This window comes from Vicugna pacos, chromosome 16 (assembly GCF_048564905.1).
Source record: "Vicugna pacos chromosome 16, VicPac4, whole genome shotgun sequence".
Taxonomy (NCBI): Eukaryota; Metazoa; Chordata; class Mammalia; order Artiodactyla; family Camelidae; genus Vicugna; species Vicugna pacos.
Genome location: NC_133002.1, coordinates 4,811,802 through 4,835,321, shown reverse-complemented (window position 1 = coordinate 4,835,321; position 23,520 = coordinate 4,811,802). Strand labels below are relative to the sequence as shown.

General features: G+C 36.0%; 1 protein-coding gene and 1 non-coding gene across 3 annotated transcripts in view; one reads left to right on the top strand and one right to left on the bottom strand.

Moving 5' to 3' along the window:
- Window positions 1-20,999, top strand: part of PPM1D (protein phosphatase, Mg2+/Mn2+ dependent 1D) — a 44,023-nt gene extending 23,024 nt beyond the window's left edge. For both annotated transcript variants that reach the window (XM_006213309.2, XM_031685219.2), the window contains exons 4-6: window positions 13,031-13,221; window positions 15,360-15,602; window positions 19,520-20,999. In XM_006213309.2, coding sequence (XP_006213371.2) covers window positions 13,031-13,221; window positions 15,360-15,602; window positions 19,520-20,077 — 992 coding nt within the window. In that variant the 3' untranslated portion in view covers window positions 20,078-20,999. The remainder of the gene's footprint in view (window positions 1-13,030; window positions 13,222-15,359; window positions 15,603-19,519) is intronic.
- Window positions 21,000-22,207: 1,208 nt separating this feature from the next.
- Window positions 22,208-22,280, bottom strand: TRNAI-AAU (transfer RNA isoleucine (anticodon AAU)). The gene has a single exon. It is a non-coding gene; the product is annotated as a tRNA-Val (tRNA).
- Between the last annotated feature and the right edge of the window lie 1,240 nt (window positions 22,281-23,520).

Genomic DNA, 23,520 nt, shown 5'->3' with positions numbered 1-23,520 from the left:
GAGATAGGCAATAACAAATTAAGCTTGTCCTGAAACTAATATACTATTGAAATATATTATCGCAAGTCAGTTATGCTTCAATTTAATAAAAAAGTAAGCTTGTAATGAAATAGGTACAGATTAGGAAATACGAAAGAAATATGAAAGAAAGAAAAAGGGTCCTGTGATAAAGAGTAATTTAGAAGGGAAAAACTATTTTAGACAGTGTGATGGAAATGCTCCTTTTAGGAAGTGTGATTTTGGCTGAGATTTAATGGCTGAGAAGGAGCTATTCTTGTGAAGAGCCTGTTGAAGAATATTCTAGGCATGGATCCTGAATTGGGAAAGAGTTTGGCATGTTCTCAAAAGACAGGAGTTAATGAGGCATACATGAGCTACAGATATTTTCCTTCTAGTTTAAGGGTACTGGGAAACATTCAAGGATATTAAGCTAAGGAACAACATTATCTGATTAGCATTTTATTTTTATTGAAGTGTAGTCTGTTTACAATGTGTCAATTTCTGGTGTACAGCACAATGCTTCGGTTGTACATGAACATACATTTATTCGTTTTTATATTCTTTTTCACCGTAAGTTATGCTTTTTTTTTCCTCCAAAAAGTTAATGCATTTTTAAAAATTGTTCTCCCTATCATCTTACTATTGTTCACCTTTGGTGATCAAATCATAAAGTCCCAGTCGTCATGGAGCCTATACCCTAATGAGGGGCGGAGGAGTAGATAATAAACAAATAAGAAAATTACTCTAAAAAGTGTCATAAAGAAATTGAACAATATGATGTGGCAGTAATTGGCAGGAGGGACAGTGGGTAGCAGGGGAGGGCTGCTTTGGAGAGGATTATTAAGGAACATTCTTTAAGAAGGTGGTATGTGAGTAAGACCTGAAGAAGGGACCAAAGAAAGTAACAGACAAAGCAGAGCCATAGCATTTGCAGAGGCCATTAGGCAGTTAGTGGACATTTGCTTTGGGAGGGGTGTTTGTTGGGGTTGTCTAGCATATGTTTTCTTTTTCTACTAAATTACGTCCTGATTTCCTTTTGGGAAATTCTCTCTCCCTTACTTAGTTTAGACATTCCTGTTACGGCCCTTTTGCAAAATATACGAAAGGTCAGGCGTACGACACCAGCCAGATAGTTAGATTCCCTATTCCAGGATTTTGAATTGTGACTCTAATAAGGACAAAAATTAAAAGTAAACCTGGTTGGAATGAATTTGCCCTAGTGATAGTGACCTCCTTTGTCAGTGCCCATTGGTGTGACTGTTTCCTGCCTGGTTGTTTGGAATTGCCCCGTCTCCATGCTTGGTTCTCCAGCCGTTTGTCTGTTGTGTAAGCTACTTGATTTTCTTCTGACTTGCCTTTTTGGCCTAAGTTAACTTGAGCTGGGGATTGTCATTTGTAAGCAAAGAATCCTAATGCCAGAAGGAAAGATTTTGAGGCCTCTAGGGAACAGGAATGAGGCCAGTGTGAGAGAGAGGAGGCAGAGAGGTAGGTGAAGGTGGAGATGAGGACACTTAGCCGATTAAGAAGGGTGGTGCAGGCCAAGGTAAGGAGTTTGATGTTGACATTATGGGTGGTAGGCAAAACTAAGTCCTGCAAGGCTTTCTAGACCATGATAAGGAATTTTATTTGAAATGCTTTTGGGAAGGGGTTGCAAAGTAAGAGAGGGAATAAACCATCATGGTTAAGAGGAGGACTTTAGCGCCAAAATTCCTAGGTTCCAATCCCAGTGCTGTTACTTACTGTACAAACTTGAGCAAATTATTTAATATATTGTGACACAGTTTTTCCAGCTATAAAGTGGGGCCTACCTCATACTGTTGTGAATATTGGGTGACTTAACACGTGTAAATTGCTTAAAATAGTGCCTGGCACATAGTAAGTGCTCTATAAATGTTAGTTGTTATTGTTGTTTACTAAAGCAGGGCAGTAACATGATCCAGTTTGTTTTTAAAGAATCATTTTCGCTGCTCCAGTTTGTTTGTAAAAGCTCATGATGGCTAAAATTGTACAGTACTAAAATTAGAGGCAAGGATATCATTCAGGGGTCTGTAGCAGTATTCTAGGCACTTTACGTATTTTACAGATTTTTGCAAAACTAGAAGCCTTTTTAAGATACCAAGGCCATTCATTCATGGTATGCATATGTGTGATATAATTGACCATCCAATTATTGGCAAGGAAAAAGATGGGGGGAAGGTGATAGCTGCTATTTACATTTCAGGTAGATGATAAGTTTCAAGTTAACTGTTGGCGTTTGTGAGCTTAGAAGGAGGGCATGGGAGGCAGAGAGTTAATACTACTAGAGAGTAGAGAGGGCTTTTTTCGTGGGGAACTCAGTATGGACTGAGGACAAGTTCTTACTGCAGGTTCAAAAGTAAGGTGAACCTTCAGTTTAGAAAAGTAGATGCCAAGTTATTTTGTATATATGAAGTGTGTGTGCCAGACATTTCAAGTAATTAGCCTTGAAACCCTTAAGTAATTGTGGAGAGGAAGAGAAGGAGGAACAGATGAAGGAATGGCAAAAAGCAGGAAAACCAACTGGTTTTTCTGTTTCAGACATTCCTGCCCAGTTCAGAGATACCTCTGGAGTAATTCAGACAAGAAGTAATTCAACTCGCTTGAATATCTTCAGTAATCTTTACTTAATGTTTCGAAGTGCAGACTCTTGGATTATTAGACAACTCTAATTGTGAGTTAAAATCTTCCTCCACGAATCTTTCAGACAGGGCAGTGTACGTATTTTTCCTTTTGCATAATGACAGTCATTTACCTATTCAGAATTAGCTAGCATGTTTCTCTAACCTAATTTCAGACCCTTCGTTATTCTTGTCATCATATTCTTCCTACATGTTTCCTTCAGTAAATGTGATTCCAGAAATGAGGACACTCTGCAAGATGTGGTCTGCCCAGGTTGAAGTACAGTGGAAATATTTAGTTCCTGCCACCTGAGCATTGTACTTCCAATAATGGAGTCCTAGAATCCTGTCATTAGTGTTTAGTAATCTTGTCACATTTGTTCGCTTATTAGGCTCAGATCTCTAAATATTTCTCTTATGAACTGCTGCCGGGTCAAGTTTCTCTATTACATACCCTGTTGGTTTTTATTGGGATGGTGTGAGGGTGGGGAGATGGAGACTAAATAATTGCATTAGATGAGTTTTTTGCAGAATGTGTTAATACTAAAGATATTGATTAATAGATTGGTGTATATTTGGAAAGAGATCTTGATTGATATGATGCTGTGTTTTTTCCTTATCTTGTTTCAACATTTGTTAACTACCTAGAAAAAGAAATAGTGTAGTCCTCAATTTTGTATATGATACAGATGTTAATATTTGAAAGTACTTAGGCAGCAGATTTTATCATTGTTTAACTGCTTTTAGTTGCAAGAGAGGAAGAATAGTAATTAGAGAGTAATCAGGCAACACTTTGACTGGATGATGACAATTACCATCACTAATGTCTTGGACATTGTATGTCTCTAGGTGTGTGGTACACATTCCCTGTGTAGTGCTCTGGTCAAGCATGCGTAACCTCAATCTCGATTAAAGGAGGCTAAAGAAATGTTACAAGTAAATGCTATTCCTGATCCTAGGCTGGATCCTATAAAGGGAATTGTAGGCCATTGGATATTTCAAAATATGTGGATGGTAGATGGTATATTAGACAAAAATTATATTAATGTAAATTTATGAAGCTGATAACTACAGTGTCCTTCTGAGAAAAATACACTTTGAAGTATTTAGGGATAAAGTGGCCACAATTTTAAATATTTATACACACACACACACACACACACACACACACACACAGAATATTTATATATATACACATACATAGAATATTTATATATATGTTGATAGAAAACAAGCAGATGGGGCAATATGTCAACAATAGATGAGTCTGAGTAAAGATGGGTGTTCTTTGTCATTTTTTGGAAAACTTTGAACATTTGAAATGATCTCCAAATGAAAAATGTTTTAAAAAACAGGCTGACAGTAATAATAAGAAATTTAATAAAAATAAATATAAAGTGCAAAACTTAAGTTCAGAATATTCTTTAGGAGACTCTGCTTTGCTAGCAGCATTTCATTTGAAAGAGGACTAGATTTTGTTTGTTTGTTCTTTTTGTTTCAGTTGATTGCTTATGAGCATAAGATAATCCAACATTGTTAAGTATAGCTTAGTGATAAAAAATAATGCAGCCTTTAAAGACTTAAACATAAGACATGACAGTATAAGCCTCCTACAAGAAAACATAGGCAAAAACATTCTCTGACATAAATCTTAGCAATGTTCTCCTAGGGCAGTCTACCCAGGCAATAGAAATAAAAGCAAAAATAAACAAATGGGATCTAATTAAATTTATAAGCTTTTGTACAGCAAAGGAAACTATAAACAAAACAAAAAGACAACCTACAGACTGGGAGAAAACATTTGCAAATGATGGAACAATCATTGGACAAGGGCTTAATTTCCAGAATATACAAACATCTCATAAACTTAACAGAAACCAAACAACCCAGTCCAAAAATGGACAGAAGACTTAAACATTTCTCCAGTGAAGACATACAAATGGCCAGTAGACACATGAAAAAATGCTCAGTATCGCTAATTATCAGAGAAATGCAAATCAAAACTACAATGAGGTATCACCTCACATCAGTCAGAATGGCCATCATTAAAAAGTCCACAAACAGTAAATGCTGGAGAGGGTGTGGAGAAAAGGGGACCCTCCTACACTGTTGGTAGGAATGTAGTTTGGTGCAGCCATTATGGGAAACAGTATGGAGATTCCTTTAAAAATTAAAAATAGATTTATCATATGATCCAGCAATCCCACTCCTGGGCATAAATCTGGAGGATACTGTAATGCAGAAAGATACATGTACCCCAGTGTTCACAGCAGCACTATTTACAGTAGCCAAGACGTGGAATAACCAAATATCCATCAACAGATGACTGGATAAAGAAATTGTGAGAGACACACACACACACACACACACACACACACACACACACACACACAATGAAGTACTACTGAGCCATAAAAAAGAATAAAATAATGCCATTTGCAGCAACATGGATGGATCTGGAGATTCATTCTGAGTGAAGTAAGCCAAAAGGAGAAAGACAAATACCATATGATATCACTTAAGTAGAATCTAAAAAAAATGACACAAATGAACTTATTTAAAAAATAGAAACAGACTCACTGACATAGAAAACAAACTTATGGTTACCAGAGGGGAAAGGGAAGGGAAAGAGATAAATTTGGGAGTTAGAGATGTGCAGATACTAACTACTGTGTATAAAATAAACAAACAACATGTTTCTACTGTAGCACAGGGAACTATATTCAATATCTTGTAGTAACCTATGATGAAAAAACATGAAAAGGAATATATGTATGTACATGTATGACTGAAATACTACGCTGTACACCAGAAATTGACACATTGTAAACTGACTATACTTCGATTAAAAAAATAGATTAAATGCAATCTTAGAATGTAGTAATATAGTATAATGTCCAAAAAAGGAATGATTATGCCACTGTATTCTTTTTTTTTTAATGCCACTGTATTCTGTACTTAAAAATATGCCCAATTGAAGATGGTTCTAAGATCATATTGTGGTAGAAAGAGAACTACCAAGTTGAGTGTCTTTTTAAGTGCCAGGTACTGTAGAAGTGCTTTACGTGTTATTTCATTTTTAAACTTTATAAAATGGCAGGGAGGTGGGAGTTATTTCCAGTTTGTCAGTTAAGAAACTGCCTTAGCTGATCTAGTCAACTGGTCGTGTCCACATAGTTGGCATTTTGATTACGGCTTTGTTCAACTTATGAATAAAAGCTCTTTCCGCTAGATGCTGCAGCCGCTCTCCTAAGCTTACACAGGAGAGCTTGGCAGGGTGTAGCCTGAAATAGAAATACTGAGGACAGTTACAGCTGGCTAATATTTGTGAAGTTTAGTCATCTAGGAGAAGAATTAGCCTGAGTTTTAAAAAATTAGTTTGAAGAACTAAAAAAAAAAAAAGACAAAAATTGCAGCTGATTGAAAAAAAAGAACCATTATTTTGTGAACTGCTGTTAGCCTTCCCTTCGTTAGAGGTGCTTGGGTGGTTAACGTGGATTTCTGCATTGGCTGGGGAGCTAGAGTATGTAAGACTTTGTGGGTCTCTTAAAGCTCTGAGAATCCATGGTAATGTTGTTAAAATTGTTGATCTTTGGACTAGCTTTCCATCATATTCAAAACATCTTTTTTTAACTAGCTGTTTTTCTCTGTGCATTGTTTTTAGATTTATCCATGTTTATAAATATAGTTCTAGTTCATGTATCAACTGCTATACGTTCAGTTCCAGTATGAAATAAATTTGGTGGACATTTAGGTTATATGCACACATTTGCTATTATAAAAAATGCTGCAATAAATATCTCCTTGTATACATATATGAGACTTCTTTAAGTACATAACTAGAGGTGGAATTACTGGGTCATAGTACATTACTTAACCAACTTTTAAAATATTGTGACACATACAATATGATAATATTTTACAATAAACAGAGAAGGCTACTATGAGGCTGGAGATAACTGGCTTAAAGGCTGTAGCCACCCAGGACCCACACTGCTGACCCAAGGTCACACTCACACCCTCCAAGGTATATCACTTGGAAAGCTCAGGTCATAGATACGTACATCTTTAGCATTAGTAGGTATTGCTGAATTTCTCACCAAAATGATTATGTCAGGTTATTAAAATCCCATTGTGTTAGTTATCTATTGCTGTCTAACTGAATACTCCCAAACCTAACAGTTCAAAGCACTGATCATCTCACGTGGCTTCTGTGGCTTAGGAACCTGGGAGTGGCTTAACTAGGTGGTTCTGGCTCTGGATCTCTCATGTGGTTACAGTCAAGATGCCAGCTATGATTTTGATCATCTGAAAGCCTGAATGCAGTTGGGACATTCACTTCTAGGATAGCTTACTCACACGGCTGTTGTCAGGAGGTCTCAGTGCCTTGCCCTGTGGGCCTGTCTGTGTAGCTGCTTGATGTGTCCTCATGGCTTGGCAGCCAGCTTCCCCAGAGCAAGTGATCTGAGAGAGAACAAGGCAGTAGCCACAATGTGTTTCTATGATCTAGTGTCACAATAAGTGACACTTCATCACTTCCTCCATGTGTTTTTTTGGTAGCTGTTAGCACTGAGTCACTAGGTCTTGCCCACCCTTAAGTGGAAGGGAATTAATAGCCCTTACCTCTTTTTAAAAAAAAGTAGCAAGAAAAATTGTGCTGTACTCTAGAATTTGACACAACATTGTGAAATGACTATAACTCAATAAAAAAAGTAAAAAAAAAAATGCTCTTATATATAGCACAAAAAGGTAACAAAATAACATGTGCACATATTTTAAAACCACATGTAGTTCCCATTTCTTTATGATTGTTTATTCATTCACCAAATATTTATTAAATGCCTACTGTGTGCCAGGTATTGCTCTAGGTTCTGAGGATTCTGCAGTGAACAAAACAGTTGAAAATTCCTGGACCCATGAAACTTACTTTCTAGCAAAGAGAAACAGATGATAAACTAAAATAAATAAGTAAAATATATATTGTGGTATATATATAAAAAAAAAACTACCGTGAAAAAAAAAGTGGGGAACGCTGTAGGGGTGGGAGTATAATTTTAAATGTGATGGTCAGAGGAGGTCTGAGAAGATGACATTTAAGTGAAGAGGCATCAAGGCCTGTGGGTGTCAGGGGCAGGAGAATTTAGAAGAAACAACAAATACAAGTGTCCTTATGATTTTTTTTTTAACTGAGCAGCTTGAAATGTGGAGTTGCCATTAATTGATACAGGAAGGACTGGAGCATATGTTGTAGGGAGAAGTCAGGGGTTCAACTTTGGAAAAGTTACCTTCCAGGTACTTATCAGACTTCAAAGTGGTGATGTCCATTTATTTGCCTTCTGGTTATGTGAATTGACTAGGTGAGGGCTAGGCTAGAGAGATCATTTTGGGAGCCAGTGACATAGAGATGATGTTCAAAGGCTTGTGGCTGAATCAAGGGACTGAGTGTAGGTAGAAAATTGGAAAGGTCCAGTGACGGAGCACTGAGATACTCTGTTAAGAGGTGGGATGTGAATGGAAGAACAAGGTAAGACAGGGCTGAGAAAGTGCCACAAGTAAGATACCAGAAAATTTAGGAGAGTGTCCCAAAAGCTAAGTGAGGGAGGTGTTTCAAGAAGTTGTTTTGTTAAATGCCAATTATACCTCAATTTTAAAAAAACAGTATTTCAAATACTGTTGATAGGTAAAGGCTGAGAAGTGACCTTTGGGTTTAACAATGTGAAAGTCATCGATGACCTTGACAAAGTAGCTTTTGGTGGAATAGTGAGACTGCAGTCATGATTGGCGTTGGTTCAAGGAAGAGCGAGAGGAAGAAGTTTTGATATAGCAAGTTTAGACATTCTTCCTAGGAGTTTGGGAAGGAGAGACATGGGGCTTTAGCTAGAATAGAAATACAGGGTCAAGAGAGGGTTTACTACTATTGTTGTAGAAAGGGAAGTACTAATAGCAGTTGATGGGAAAGAGCCACCAGAACAGTGAAAACTTCATGTAGGAGATAAAATATAATGGCTCTTGCAACATGCAACAACAATTACATTATTGTAACATGATTTTGTAAACAAAAATATGGGAAATGAGGCTATCTTTTGGTATAAAAAGATATGTCAGAGAGATGAAATTATTTCAGTAATGAAAAAATTGCTTCTGTTTTTTTCTCTTTATTTTATCTTTCACATAGAAAATAATCTTTTTTAAGCTTTATTAAGATATAATTGACATACATCACTGTATAAGTTTAAAGTTTACAGCATTAAGAAAAATCCTGTAGATTTGGACATTTAAGCTGAAAGAAATTATTTGTTATATTACTTTTCCAGTCTAAGGACTAAGGTCTGGCACTTGTGAAAAAAATTGTAAGAAGTGTTTGAGTTCTAGCTTTCTTTTTTTTAACTTGTTATATGGTAATTCTTGTTGGCCCATTGTAAATTATAGTATTTAGCACCCTTCTTATGGTTTATAGCCATTCTTTCCAAGTTTTTTGGGAGAGAAGTTTGCCTATCAAAATTGGTATTATTTGGGCACTGATGATCAAAATTACTTGAGTGCAAATGTAGCAAAGGTGCCTCCTAGTGGCTGCCTGATGAAATTGCATGTGAGTCTTGCAAATCATTTATTCATTGAACAGATATTTGAGTGCAGTGTGTGCCAGGCACGTTGTCTCTGCCCTCATGGAAGCTTACAGTTTAGAAAAGGGAGAGGGCATTCATCAGATGATCACAAAAAGAACTGAAAAATTACAACTCCTAAGCCCTTGTATATCTGTTAATGAGAACTTAAAACAGGGAGAGGCCAGAGAAGTGATGTTTGAGCTGAGATCTGAAGAGCTGCTAAAAGTTAATAGAGCAAGAAAATGTGTTATAGGCGTAGGGTCTGCGTTTGTGAACAGCTCTGCAATAGGGAGAGGCATGGTGAATATAAGGGACTCTGATGAGGGCCAGAGTGGAACAGAGATAGGGGAGTAAGAGGCATAAGAATAAAAAAAAGAAAATACTGCAAATTTATACCTGTGGTTAAGAGTTGTGTCTTTATCTTAAGAACTAGAATCAACTGTTGTGGAGCTGGAGTGGGAAACATACAACTAGATTTGTGTGTGTATGTTTTAAGTATGGCAAAATACATATAACAGAATTTACTGTCTTAGTCATTTTAAGTGTACAGTTCAGTGGTATTAAGTACATTTACATTATTGTGCAACCATCACCACCAGCCATCTTAAACTTTGTGTTTTAAAAAAGATGATTTTGGTTGCAGTTTTGAATATGGACTTGGTGAGGCAGAAGTTGCTGGGAAGCTCTCTATGGGAAGCCACCTATAGAGTGGGGGGTGTGCTGACATTCACTAGAGATAAGGACCACTAGGTGTCCTGCACACTGTTGGCTGCAGTGTGTACCAGGAGCAAGCAGAGGACACACTGAAACCAGAAGAAAGGCCTCTTTCTCCTCTGGTGTCCCTCCAGTGCCTCTAGTGAGGACAAAAGGGAAATGGCCATTGAGCAGGCAACCAAAAACATGTGCCACGGTGTCCAAGGCCCCTCCCTTCAGTATGTACAGGAATGACGTTCTGTGCTCCTATAATGGTGTACAAACACTAGATCAATAATAAAAATATTTAGTTCAATTCTGATTCTTACTCATTTGATCTCAGATAAAGCCATGTAGATTCCCTGAACAGGCAAAATAAGGAACTGGCTATATCTTACGTTCCTAAATTTGACTGTGGGTATGAATCATCTGGTGAGTTAAAAATTCAGATTTTAGGGACTTTTACTGGCAAATTTAAAGCAACTTGAACATAAAATAATAACAGGAATAAGTTATAAAATATTGAGGGAAATTTGTGTGCTGAAAACTATAAAACACTGGTGAAAGAAATCAAAGATCTAAATGAATAAGTTCTTGGACTGGGAGACATAATATTATTAAGATGGCATTTTTCTCCAAACTGATTTGTAGATTCAGTGCAATCCCATTCAAAACCCAGAGTTTGAGAAATTTGAGTTAGGAGAAATGTGTCTTTCTTCTGGTAATGTATCAAAGTTTAGAGAAAAAAGGAAAAAAAAACCAAGAGATTGGCAAGATATTGGGGATTAGTAACTTGGGAGTTAAAAGCTTCAGAGGATGATTTTTCCAAAAGAGTGTACATATATGCTTGTGTGTATATATCCACAGACGTCTCTTGAATATGTAAGGACAGTAGTTGTTTCCTAAGTGGAGAATCAGGAAGGACATGAATGGAAACGGAAATTTTTGTATCTTTGGGGTTTTTGTGCCATGCAAAACAAATAACACATAAAAAATGTTTTCAAATTTATAAAGATTTTAATGTTAAGTTTATATATGAGAAATTGTGACCCTTCTTCAAGGTCATATAATCTACAGTAGCTTGAAATTTGGAATTTCTTTTTTTAATCTAGATTTTAAGTTTAAACATATTAGGGGATTTCACTTTATATAAATTTATGTTCTTACTTGGAGTGGCAATATTAATTACACATATTAGAGAAACATTGCTTTTGAAAGCTTTTAGCATGACATATGAACTCTGTAATTGCTACTTTAATATTTATCTGAACTGTTTCCATGTTCATTTTTATAGTTCAATCAACCAGGGAGCTTTGTTTTACTGGTATAAAGAAGTGTGTCTTTGCGAGCTGACCTGGATTATAATTAACGTTTAGTGGTCGGTCATATGTGTTCTCTTTTGTTGCTCTGAAGGATGAATTGCCCCTTTCAAGAGGCGGCTTTAGCAGTGAATTTTGCTATTTTAGAGTGGAGTAATTGATTTGAGTTACTCTTTTCTTGGACCCTGAGCTTATTTGAATTGGCCGATATTTCTGATGGGAGGTATGGGGAAGTTTAAATAAGGAAGGGAGAGGACAGAGTGCTTCCCCTGGTTTAGCAAAAGTCGGACCTGCTGAAAGACGGCAAAAACAGTTTACCCTCTTGTCTGAAAACCTTTTGCACTTAATTTAGGTCTTCCCCTGAAGTGTTTCACAACAAACAAAAGAGGCAGAAATTAATGTTTTTTTTCTGTTTCCTCCTTCCTGTTTTGAGGCATGAAGAGTTTACATTGCCCTACTTACTTTGTCTTATGTATCACAAAAGAGTAGATTGTTTCTGTAATTTTTTTTTCTGTTTCAGTTTTACTGATCTTTTTAATGGCCCAAGTCAACCAAAACTTCTTTTCTGTTGAACATTTTGAGGTTTACTTCTAATAGATCTAAGAGGCAGAAGTTTTAGGTATTGTTTTAGGTGCAACTAATCAAGAAGAAGGCTGACGATGTAAGGACCCTGTTTTACTGGCTCACCCAAATGGTGAACCGTTGATCTTCAAAGGCTAGTCGTATGGTAGGGTTAAGAGTATAAAAACACTCATCTTTCTGTTTTGTTTTGTTTTGTTTTAAAATTGAACTATAGTTGGTTTACAATGCTGTGTTAATTTCTGGTGAAAATGCTCATCTTTATCTCTGGAATTTTCTTCCTGGTGACTGGCACTCATTCCTTAAGTTTTGATGTAGTTATTTTCTTGACCCCTGGGAGGTTAACAGGAGGTTTTCAGATGGCCACAAGGACTCTTATTTGTAGAGCCAGTTCTCCCCACCTTATCTTTTCTTCATAATTGTCTTGGTTAATCTTGGGCCTTTGCTCTTCCCTATACATTTTAGAATCAGCTTGTCCTTTTGGAATTTTGATTGGAATTACATTGATGTTATTCTTGCAAGATTTAACATATTAAATATTGGAAGACTTAACATATTAAATCTTCCTGTCTTTGATTATAGTTATTTCTTCATTTATTTAGTCTGTTTAATGTTTTAGAATCTAATTATATAATCTTGTCCATAAAATATTTGCACACCTTTTGTTAAATTTATTTCTCAATACCTAACATTTGCTTCATTGTTGTAAATGGAATTGTTTAAACTTTTGTATTTTCTTTTTCTCTCTATTACAGAAAAATACCGCTGACTTTTATATATTGGATTTGTATTTAACAAGCTTGCTAAATGTTCCTGTTCTGATAATTTAATCTCTTTTTGGTTTCCCTTGCAGAAATAAAATTATCTGCAAATAATGATAGTTTCAGTTTCTCCTTTCCAATTCATATGTATGACTTATTTTTATTATCTTTTTGTGTTGGGAAGGATTCCCAGTATAGAATTGGAAGGGAAGTAGTGATTGAAGACGTATACTTTTATTAGGTTAACGAGGGAGTTATGTTTAACGTTTTCTAGTCTGCTAAGACATTTTTTTAAAAAATGAATGTATTTTGAATGTTATCTAATGCTCTTCTGCATCTGTTGAAGAGAACATGTAGATTTTCCTCTTTAATCTCTTGATGTGATACTACTAGCTTGAAAATCATAGTTCTTGCTTTTTCTGCTTCTTACCCCCCAGGCGATTTGTGGAGCTATGATTTCTTCAGTGGTGAGTTTGTGGTGTCACCTGAACCAGACACAAGTGTCCACACTCTTGACCCCCAGAAGCACAAGTATATTATCTTGGGGAGTGATGGACTTTGGAATATGATTCCACCTCAAGATGCCATTTCAATGTGCCAGGACCAAGAGGAGAAAAAATACTTGATGGTGAGAAGAACTCAATTCAATTATTGTCTACACATTGTTCTGGTACTCTTGTCACAGGTCTTGAATATGAACTAAGGATGTTCACCTTGAGTAGATTTTTGCATTTGCCCTTGCTCTAGAAGAAAGTAAAATGTAGACTCCTGCAGCTCATTAGAGGAATGAGACAGGAAATAGATAAATGAAACTAGGTAACAAAACACATAACCACTGACTTCATTATGAACAACCCTTGACTTCCTGGTCTGTGGAACCCTCTCCCATCCTTTTTTTTTTTTAAATTGAGATGTAATTCATGTACCGTAAGAATTTACCCCTTTTAAAATGTTCACTTCAGTGGTTTTAGGATATTCTCAAATTTGTATCACTGTCACCACTAATTCCAGGACATTTCATCATTGCCCCCCAGCAGGCCCTAACCATTAGCAGTCATTTACTATGACCACTGTTTCCCTGGCAACCACTAGTTTTTTTCCTCTATGTATTTGCCTGTTTGGGATATTTCACATAAATGAGATCATAGCGATACGTGGCCTTTTGTGTCTGACTTCTTTAACAAGTTTTAAAAGTTCATTCATGTTGCTTGTATTGGTACTTTATTTCTTTTTATGGTTGAATAATTTTCCTTTGATGGATGTATAACATTTTATTTATTCATGCATTCATCAGCTGATGGATATTTGAGTTGTTTCCATCTTTTGGCTGTTTTGAATGACATTGCTCTTAACATTCATGTACAAGTTTTTGTGTGGACGTGTTTTCTGATCTCTCAGTATCTACAAGTGGAATTGCTGGGTCATGTGGCAACTGTCACCTGTATTTAGTCCATTGTAAATCTAGAAACAACCATCAGTGATAAAATCCTTTTCTTTTTTTCCCTGGCTTTCTTGAAAATTGATTTGCTCTTATTCTGAGCGATGACAAAGTAAGGAGATTTGGAAAAGTACAGTTTTGTTGAAGGCAAGAAAAGAGAAGGTTTTGGAGTAGTAGTCAGCAATGTCGAATTCTACAAAGAAGCAGAGGCGGGTGGATGAAAACAGGGTGTTGCGCTTTACAGTCAGGATCTTTTAGTGACCGTTAAGGATGAAGAGTTTCAGTTGAAGTGATGAGGGCATGAGCCAGCAGATTGGAAGTGATGATGAAAGAGTACTTTGTAAGCCTAGGAAATAGATTTAGTGAGTGTTCAGGGAGACAAGAGAATGTGCCATTGTTAGCTTTAAAAGTAGTGAGGGTCTTGTACTGTCATACATTATGTATTACATAGTATACCTTATAGTATATTATAGTACATTGATATTTTGGACTTACAATACATAAATATATTTTATCACATTACGTAAAGTAACATTAATTAAATGTTTATCACTTATAGTTCATGACACTTTTCTTTTTCAAACATTTCCACTCAGTTTTCATCATTCAATAATTTCTAGAGATACTTTTTAAGACATGTAGCTCTGTTTTCTGGAGCACATCATTTTCACTTGTTTCTTTAAAACTTAGCAATTATGGAATCCATGTAGGATGCTGTAAGTTTTATAACAGGCCACATTAATTTGCATAAGATCCTTTTTTTAAATTTTTGTTTCTCTTTCTGTTGGTATGTATTTGATCTGTACACTATAACCACTTACTGTATTTCTTTTTTTCTTCATGTGAGTAATATTAACCATTTATATGGATAACAGCTGTTTGTATTTCCTTGTCTGAATTTTGTTCATATCCTTTGACAATTTTTATTTTGGGATGGTCTTTGAATTGCAGAATCTCTTACTTTAGAAGAAATTGACCTTTTGCAATGAAGTTTTTTTTGCCATGTGTGATTATTTCATAACTTGATGTTTAGCCTCTTTTATATAACTTCTATATAACTTTTCCTAAGTTACAGTGAAAACCAAGTGTCTTCCTACCAAAAAGATAAAAATACAGGTAAAATTTAGTCAGGATGAGGCTTTGTTTTATTATTTAAAAAAAATTAAAGTAATACTATTTCAACATAGTTAAGGGGGTTGTGTACGTTTGAAAGTTTGAAAATGTAATATTTATTTAGGCCATATTAAACACCTGATTTTTAATTCGATACAGATGTAGTGGCAACGAAGTCTGAGTTGTTATCTTCCTTCTTGTTCTTTTACATACAGGGCGAGCATGGACAGTCTTGTGCCAAAATGCTTGTGAATCGAGCGCTAGGCCGCTGGAGGCAGCGTATGCTTCGAGCGGATAATACCAGTGCCATAGTCATCTGCATCTCTCCAGGAGTGGACGGTCAGGAGAATTTCACCAGTGAAGACGAGCTCTATCTGAACCTGACTGATAGTCCCTCCTACAGTAGTCAGGAAGCCTGCGTGCTGACGCCTTCCCCATGTTCTACACCACCAGTCACGGTACAGAGTTCTATCGTATTTAAGTTATAATAGACAGAATTTCTTGGGTTGGTGCTGCCTGAAAACAGTTTTCAGATTCTTTGCATAATAGAATTTTGGACTTGAGCCGCTACGTTCAGGGAAGTGATAGATCTTTGTCATGTAACTTATTATCAGTGAATCATGAACACCTCGGTGCTAAACTGAATGCTGGCTGTAGAGCACCTAACAGAAAAGTGATTAGATGTGGCCCCTGAAGAATATTAGCAATATTAATATTTGGAACTTACTGATCCCCTTTGAATATGATGAACATTTGTAAGCATGTAGAACTTTGTGATGCACTTTCATATGTGATATTTCATTTGAACGTCATAACCCTGAAAGCTAAATAGTGCGGATGTTATTCCATTTTATAGATGAAAAGACTGAGAGAAGATTGAACTGGGCCTTAGGATCTCAGATGTTACAGCTGGTTGTCTATTAACATGGATAAGAAACATCATTCCTATTTCTTATCCCTGTTATTACTGAATGAATTTTAAGATATGTTGTGAAATAAACAAATTTAAATGATGCCATATTTACCCTTTTCCGACTTCATCCCAATTTTTTTCTACTAATAATTAGTAATATTGATAACTGCTTTGATATTCCTGGCCTTCTGAAAATGGGCTTTAAGACCATTAAAATGGGAAATACAGTGGAATTTTATGTCATGTATTCAGGCAGCTTTTTAAGATGTTTAAAGCTATGCACTACAAAGAATTTAATTAATTTTGGGGTTTGTGTTCCTATACTTACTACTTGGAATTTTACTATCACTGCTTCACTTTTTTTTTACTTCACACGTATATGGCAACTTAAGTTTCCTTACATGGACTCTTCATTTAGAAATTGACAAATATTTTATGCTTATTTTCTTAAATTCTTGTCTGAGATTTTTCTTTGAAAACCCTTGAAGAATAACGGAGATCAAAATCTTTTAAAGTCCCTCGTTCTCCTTTGAGAGTTATAAAGGAGCGCATGCTCATTTGAGAATTTGCCTGTTTTTGTATTTGTATTTATTCATGACTTTCATGTTCACTAATGTATTTGTATTTGGAGAACTGACTTCAGGCAGAATAGAAAAGGAGGCGTTAAGGTGAAGGTAAGGACGAGAGGACAGATGATGTTTGTGATAGAAAAGGATATTCTCAATATTGATCTCAAAAATTATTGCGGTTTGCAATTTGGCATTGGTAAAATTGTACCAAAATTACACGTAGAAATAATTTTTAAAACATTTTAAAATTCTGAGAAATAATGCTCTAATAATTATACTAAGATAAAGATAAGGAGATTTATGTATGTACTAATAACTTATATGTAGGCATAGTTATATGTTGACCATTTAGCCCCACCCAAATGTGAAAAAATATTTAGAGCCATTCAGAATAAGTAGTATTGTTGGCTCTGACCTAACAAGTAAATAAAGGAAAATTTCTGTTCAAGAAATTGTGTTTTGTTTTGTTAATTAACTTAACCAGATATACAAGTGTCTCTGAGTTATTTCATTGTTATAATAATCCCATGTTAAGTAACATCTAGATAAATATAATGACGTTTCGGTTGATTTTGAATGTCTTTTAAGACTTAACCCACATTTAGACTAGGCACTCGAGACTAGGTTTGTCTGTCTATAGACATGTCAACTTCTGTTTGAATCCTAAGCTAGAGCCATAGTCAGATCTTTGTTTGGGGACAGATAAAGTGGAAATACTTCCGTTTAAGTATTACTATGGCACACATTTCTTTCTCCATCCTTTCTTTAGGGCAAAACTAAATTTAGCTCTTTTTTTTTTTTATTTTAAATAAGGCAAGAGCTAAAGGAAGGAGGAATGAGGAAGAGAGTTCTTTCAGATCAACAGTTTCAGCTGTGTTCTAGACACAATTTGTAATGAGTTGTTTGCTCCTGGATTGTAAGATAGATGGAGCTCTCGAGGAAGTCGATCTCTGAGGTAGTAAAACTCTTAAAGTATGCATTTTTAGGAGGTAATATCTCTATATCACAAGTGTTCTATGAACTCATAAGAAGGTTAAACAATACAAATAGTAATTAATCTGGGATGAATCTGAGATGTCTAAGTAGTTGTCTGTGTTAACAGATGCAATGTATTTCCACAAAATGCCAGTAAAAAGAGAAGGAAAAGGAAAAGTTCAAAGTGGGGGGGAAAAGTTAGCGCAGTAGTGTCAGAATAATAATCTGTGAATTTAAAAAGACAGCAGAACAGAAATTACAATAAATTGTGTTAACTCTGAAATCGTCCCATTGTTTTTTTTGGGAAGGGAATTCCAGCTAATGTCTAACCTTGTTACATGAACTAGAGCAGTGTGTTCTATTCCTATAAGTGGCTTGATTAGTACCTTTTTTCTTGTGACTAGTTAGTGATGTGCTTATTTAATAGGAAGCCTTCTGCCTGCAGAATTTATCTGCTGCCTGGTCTTGTTGCAGATCTTTTTACTAGATTAAAGCAAGGTTAACTTTCAGTCAGTGATTACTTATGACTAGATGGAGTTTTCTGTGATGGGTCAGAACATGCTTGTGACCAGGGCAGTAGGCACTGGGATCAACCTAATGCAGAGGGGATAAATTCACAGACAAATTGCTGCTGAAATTGAAAAGCCGTATGTAGATATTCTAGAACAGTGGCTGTCCTGTTATCCTTTCTCAGCACTGGTACTTTGAAACAAGGTTGCTACCCAGCAACTAGTCAGTGTGTTAAAACAGATAGGAAGAGTTGGGCTTTCAATAAACCATGCAGTGTAAAACAGACAGACAAACCAGTGACCCCAGAAAGAAAGAGTATATTCTTAGTTAAAAAAAAAACCCTAGGGTTTCTCATTTTCAGTCTCCATTGGACCTAAAGGCAGTTTATTTTTTTCATTAAAGCATGTTCCAACTTACGGTTGGATTGAAATGCTTTTAGGTTGCTTCAATTTCCCTTTTTCTTTTTAATTCTAGAAATATTAAAGGAAACTTTTTTTTATGAATATACTTTTTTGTATAAGTGCTTTTTTGAAAGGCATTTATTCCTGGGGGATTTTATGTCAGAGGGAGGCCAGATAATGTATCTTTGTTTATCATTTACAAAAGGGTTGACTTGGGCTTTTCAGAATATATTACATATTTTAATAAGTTTGATTTGATTGAGAGAGGGAATGATTGAGGGAAATGTTACACACTTGGTGAAGAGATAGTGTTTATGCTTAAACTCTGTCCTTGAGAAAGTATTTAAAAAATGATTTTATAAAGTATTATAGTGGAAGAGTTGGATTTGGTAGGAAGAATGTTCTTACCTGTCTGGAAATGAAAGGATACTCTGAATATATTTAGATCTAGAACACTGCATCTAAATGTGTGGTGTATATCCTAACCACCCGGGAAACTTTTAAAAAACAATACCTGGAAGTTTCTATATGATTTTCATTATTATGTCTTTGAAAGTTGCCCCAGCCGTACTCAGTGGGTTCCCATATGTCCTACTTTTCTCAAATCACAGAACAGTGTTTAGTGTTTGGGAGATGGGTGCAAAGCAGCAATATGAGTTTCTGTTTTGATATAGTTGCTTTAATATTGCACTTCACATTTCCTACACTCCTAAATATTCAGAAATTAGAATATAGAGGGGGTAGGGTATAGCTCAGTGGTAGAGCACAACTTAGCATGCACGAGGTCATGGGTTCAATCCCCAGTACCTCTGTTAAATAAAAAATAATAATAAATAAGTAAACCTAATTACCTACCCCACCAAAAGAAATTAGAATATAGAAAGTAGGAAATAAGTCAGAAAAATAAACAAATTTGTCACTTATTCTAATGAACCCCCTTTATCTCCCCAGCAATTAAGCTGAATTCTAGGATGAAATATTTATTGGCTTACCGTCTTGTTTTTCAGTCACTGGAGGAGGACCCGTGGCCAAGGCTGAACTCTAAGGACCACATACCTACTCTTGTTCGTAGTAATGCCTTCTCAGAGAATTATTTAGAAGTACCGGCTGAGATAGCTCGAGGGAATGTCCAGGCTGCAGTCATACCCTCAAAAGATCCAGAGCCACTTGAAGAAAATTGCACTAAAGCCCTGACTTTAAGAACACATGATTCTTTGAATAATAGCTTGTCAGTTGGCCTGGTGCCTACCAATTCAACAAACGCCATCATGGACCAAAAAAATTTAAAGATGTCGACCCCAGGTCAAATGAAAGCCCAAGAAGTTGAAAGAACCCCTCCAGCAAACTTCAAAAGGACACTAGAAGAATCCAACTCTGGCCCTCTTATGAAGAAGCATAGACGAAATGGTTTAAGTCGAAATAGCGGTGCTCAGCCGGCAAGCCTTCCCACAACCTCACAGCGAAAGAACTCCGTTAAACTTACCATGCGACGCAGGCTTAGGGGCCAGAAGAAAATTGGAAATCCTTTACTTCACCAGCACAGAAAAACTGTTTGTGTTTGCTGAAATATGTTTGGAAAAAAAAATTTTTTTCCAAATACAAGAGGGCTTTTTGAATTTGGTGCCGAAGTTGAACTTTTTTTAAAGGGACAAAATAAAAATAGTATACAGTTTGACTTTTTGGAATTTACCAGTTTTATCCTGGCCTGTACTTGCTTGTATTATAAATGTGAATTCTGTAGATGTTAGGGTATAAGCTGCTGTAAAATGTGTGTAAATTTGTATCCTTCACACAGACTCAGACTCTCACTCTGATACACAGTAAATGTAACAACAGGGCTAAAGGTTTTTAAAAAAATGAAAAGAATCTATTAGATTTTAGAAATACATTTAAACTTTTAAAAATGCTTCTTAAGAAATTTGTATAAGTCACTTGCGATGAAAACTACACAACTTTTTAAAGTAAATTATTAAGCGAACTGGAAAAGTGATGTATTTTCATAGTGACCTGTGTTCCACTTAATGTTTCTTAGAGACAACTAGTGTCTTTTGAAAATTATTTTTTATTTCTAATTTCATAATCCAGAACTAAATTTTTCATAGAAGTGTTGAGCCATGCAAAAGTAGCCAGATGTTAGTCTTCTTGTCCTAATTAAAATGCTATGCAGGATCTCTTACTTCATTCAGTAACATTTTTTCTAAAACATTAATCATCAGACTTGCTCACTAAATCTTTGGAGTGGAAGAAGGTGCATTTGCCTAAAATGACACCCTTCTCGGTCATCCCAGACCCTCGGTGGCATTAGTAGGTCCTAAGATAGTTACTCTCTTCTAGTGTTTGCATAAAGTATGTGACGTTTTTCTTGCTATTTCAATAACAGATGGTGCTGCTAATTCCCCACATTTCTTAAATTATTTTATATATCGTACAGTTTTCATTGATTATATGGATACATGTTTGTTCATCTAATAAATCAGTGAACTGTTACTAACGTTGCTGGATTTTTGTTGTTGGTTTGTTTCAATGCTATATATTAACTTTCTGTTTATTCCATGATCATGCTTTAGAGTAACAACTTAAAATACATGTAATACTCTTTTTTTTTTCACTTTTGACTTTTTAATTTAGAGTACATTGAAATATCCAGCAATAAGAATATGGTTGAGTCAGTTATGGCTTAGAAGAATTTGATGAAATAGTATGTAGTGATTAAAAATGAATAAAACTATGTTCTTTGCTAATGTAGAAAAAACTCAAAGGGACTAATACCAAAATACAAAATACTAAATGTGTCATTTTGGTGTGCTGAACTGTTCTACAAAGAACCTTTTATAGTTTATTAATTTAGGACAGATGCTAAAGGAGACATTGAAGAGTTAATTCATGCATTCAACGCTGATCATGCACCCACAGCATGCTAGGAACTGCCTCTTGGAAGCACAGTGTTTTCCATAGGAGTATTAATTGGGAACCAGTGGTCCAGGTGAAATGTTAATTGTAGGTAATTTTTCAAAAGTAAAGAGTTTGTTTTTCAGATCTTTCCAAGATAACATAGCAAGTAGCATACACTTCTGAAGTCAATTTTTTGTGAAGGATTTTTCCATCTTTATTTTTCAAATTAGTTCTTTAATATAAAATGTCATACATAGCATTAATTCTTTTCTGGATCACATTTTTGGTGTAATAGAGTTCAGTTACATACCATACTAGGAGCTATCTAATACGGGAAACGTTCTTGGTTTGAAACATTTAACTGAAAATGCTAGTATTAGCTCTTCTTCTGTATGTGTTCCTAGGGCTGTGTTTAGGCCTATTTAAGGAGTTGACGATGCTATGCAATTCCAAATAATGTTTTAATGTTTCTGCTATTTTTATTACATTTTATTTGCCTATAGTGTATAGATCAGTAGTATGATGCATGATGGAAAATTCATGATGTATAAAATGGCACCTCGGTCCCCACAGTAGCCCACAGTTCCCCCCTTTTTATGTGTGTGCTTTCAGTGACAATCTATGTATAGACATGCAACTATACATGTTTCTTAATTTTCTATCTTGAAGAATTTTCCATACCAGTACATTACAGAGCCTCCTCATTCTTTATTTTTAAAATTTATTTCATTCTATTTTATATGTTTTGTTCTTTTATTTGGGGGGGGAGGTAATCAGGTTTACTTATTTTTTAATTTATTTAATGGAGGTACTGGGGATTGAACCCAGGACCTTGTGCATGTTAAGCACACGCTCTGCCACTGAGCTGTACCCTCCCCCTCCTCATTCATTGGAATTCTACTCTGGAAAGAAGTTATTTAACTATGCCGCTACTTAACCATGTCCACTGAAAGGAAAACAAACATTTCTTCTTTTATTCGCGTTCATAATACTTAACGATGTCAGATGTGTGGGTTTTCCTACACCAAAAAATTCTCCAGTTTTCTGCAGACACCAATTGAGTGTCCTACAATTCAGCTGTCTGACACTATCCCTCTGGAACTACCATCTGATCCCACAAGTTAAGGGCTCAGTCTCACTTCAGACTCTAATTGCAAGTCCCAGATTTCACGTACTCTTCTGACTGGCTGACTATACATCAGGGTTCCCACAGTCATCACCTCGGGTTTGATAATTTGCTAGAATGGCTCATAGAACTCAGGGAAACACGGTTTATTATATATAATAGATGATATAGATGAACAGCTAGATGAAGAGACATTAGGGAAGTCCAGAAGGGTCCCAAGTGCAGGAGCTTCTGTCCCCATGAATTTGGGTTGCACCACCCTCCCAGCATGTGGGTATGTCCACCAGCCTAGAAGCTCTCCAAGCCTCATAGTTCAGGGAGTTTTATGTAGGCATGATCAATCATTAACTCAGTCTCTAGCCTCTTCACCTCCCAGGAGGATGGTGGTGTGAGGTGGTGAAATTTCCAAGCTCTTAATCATGGCTTATTTTCTTGTTGACCAGCCTCATCCTGAAGCTTATCCAGGAGCCCACAAAGAGTTGTCTCATTAAATTAACCAAAGATTCCTCTATCAGGAAATTCCAAGGGATTTAGGGGCTCTATGTTAGAAACCTGGGTCTGATAACCAAAGACAAAAGATACTCCTAGCACTTTTTACCACCTAGGTTTTAGGATCCTTAGCCAGGAGCTTCGGACAAAGACCAAAATACGTATTTCGTACATCGCTATCATGTGAACACACCGGTTCTTTTAGATATTTTGTAGAACAGATAATTATTGATTTACCTTATGCCTCAAAAGACTTAAAATAGGTATTAATTACATACTGCTGCACTGTAACATCTCAAAATTTCGCAGCTTAAAGCAACAAATATCCCCACAGCTAGAGTGTCCGGAATCTGAGAATGACTTAGCTAGGTTACAGTCTCCTGTGGTTGTGATGCAGGAAAATGGATGTGGGGCTTGAGGAGGGCCGTGTCCCAGGTCTCGGTTGAGCCCCTGGGACGTGCCCCGCCAAGTGTGGGTCTTTGGCTTCGTGCAGGAAAGAAT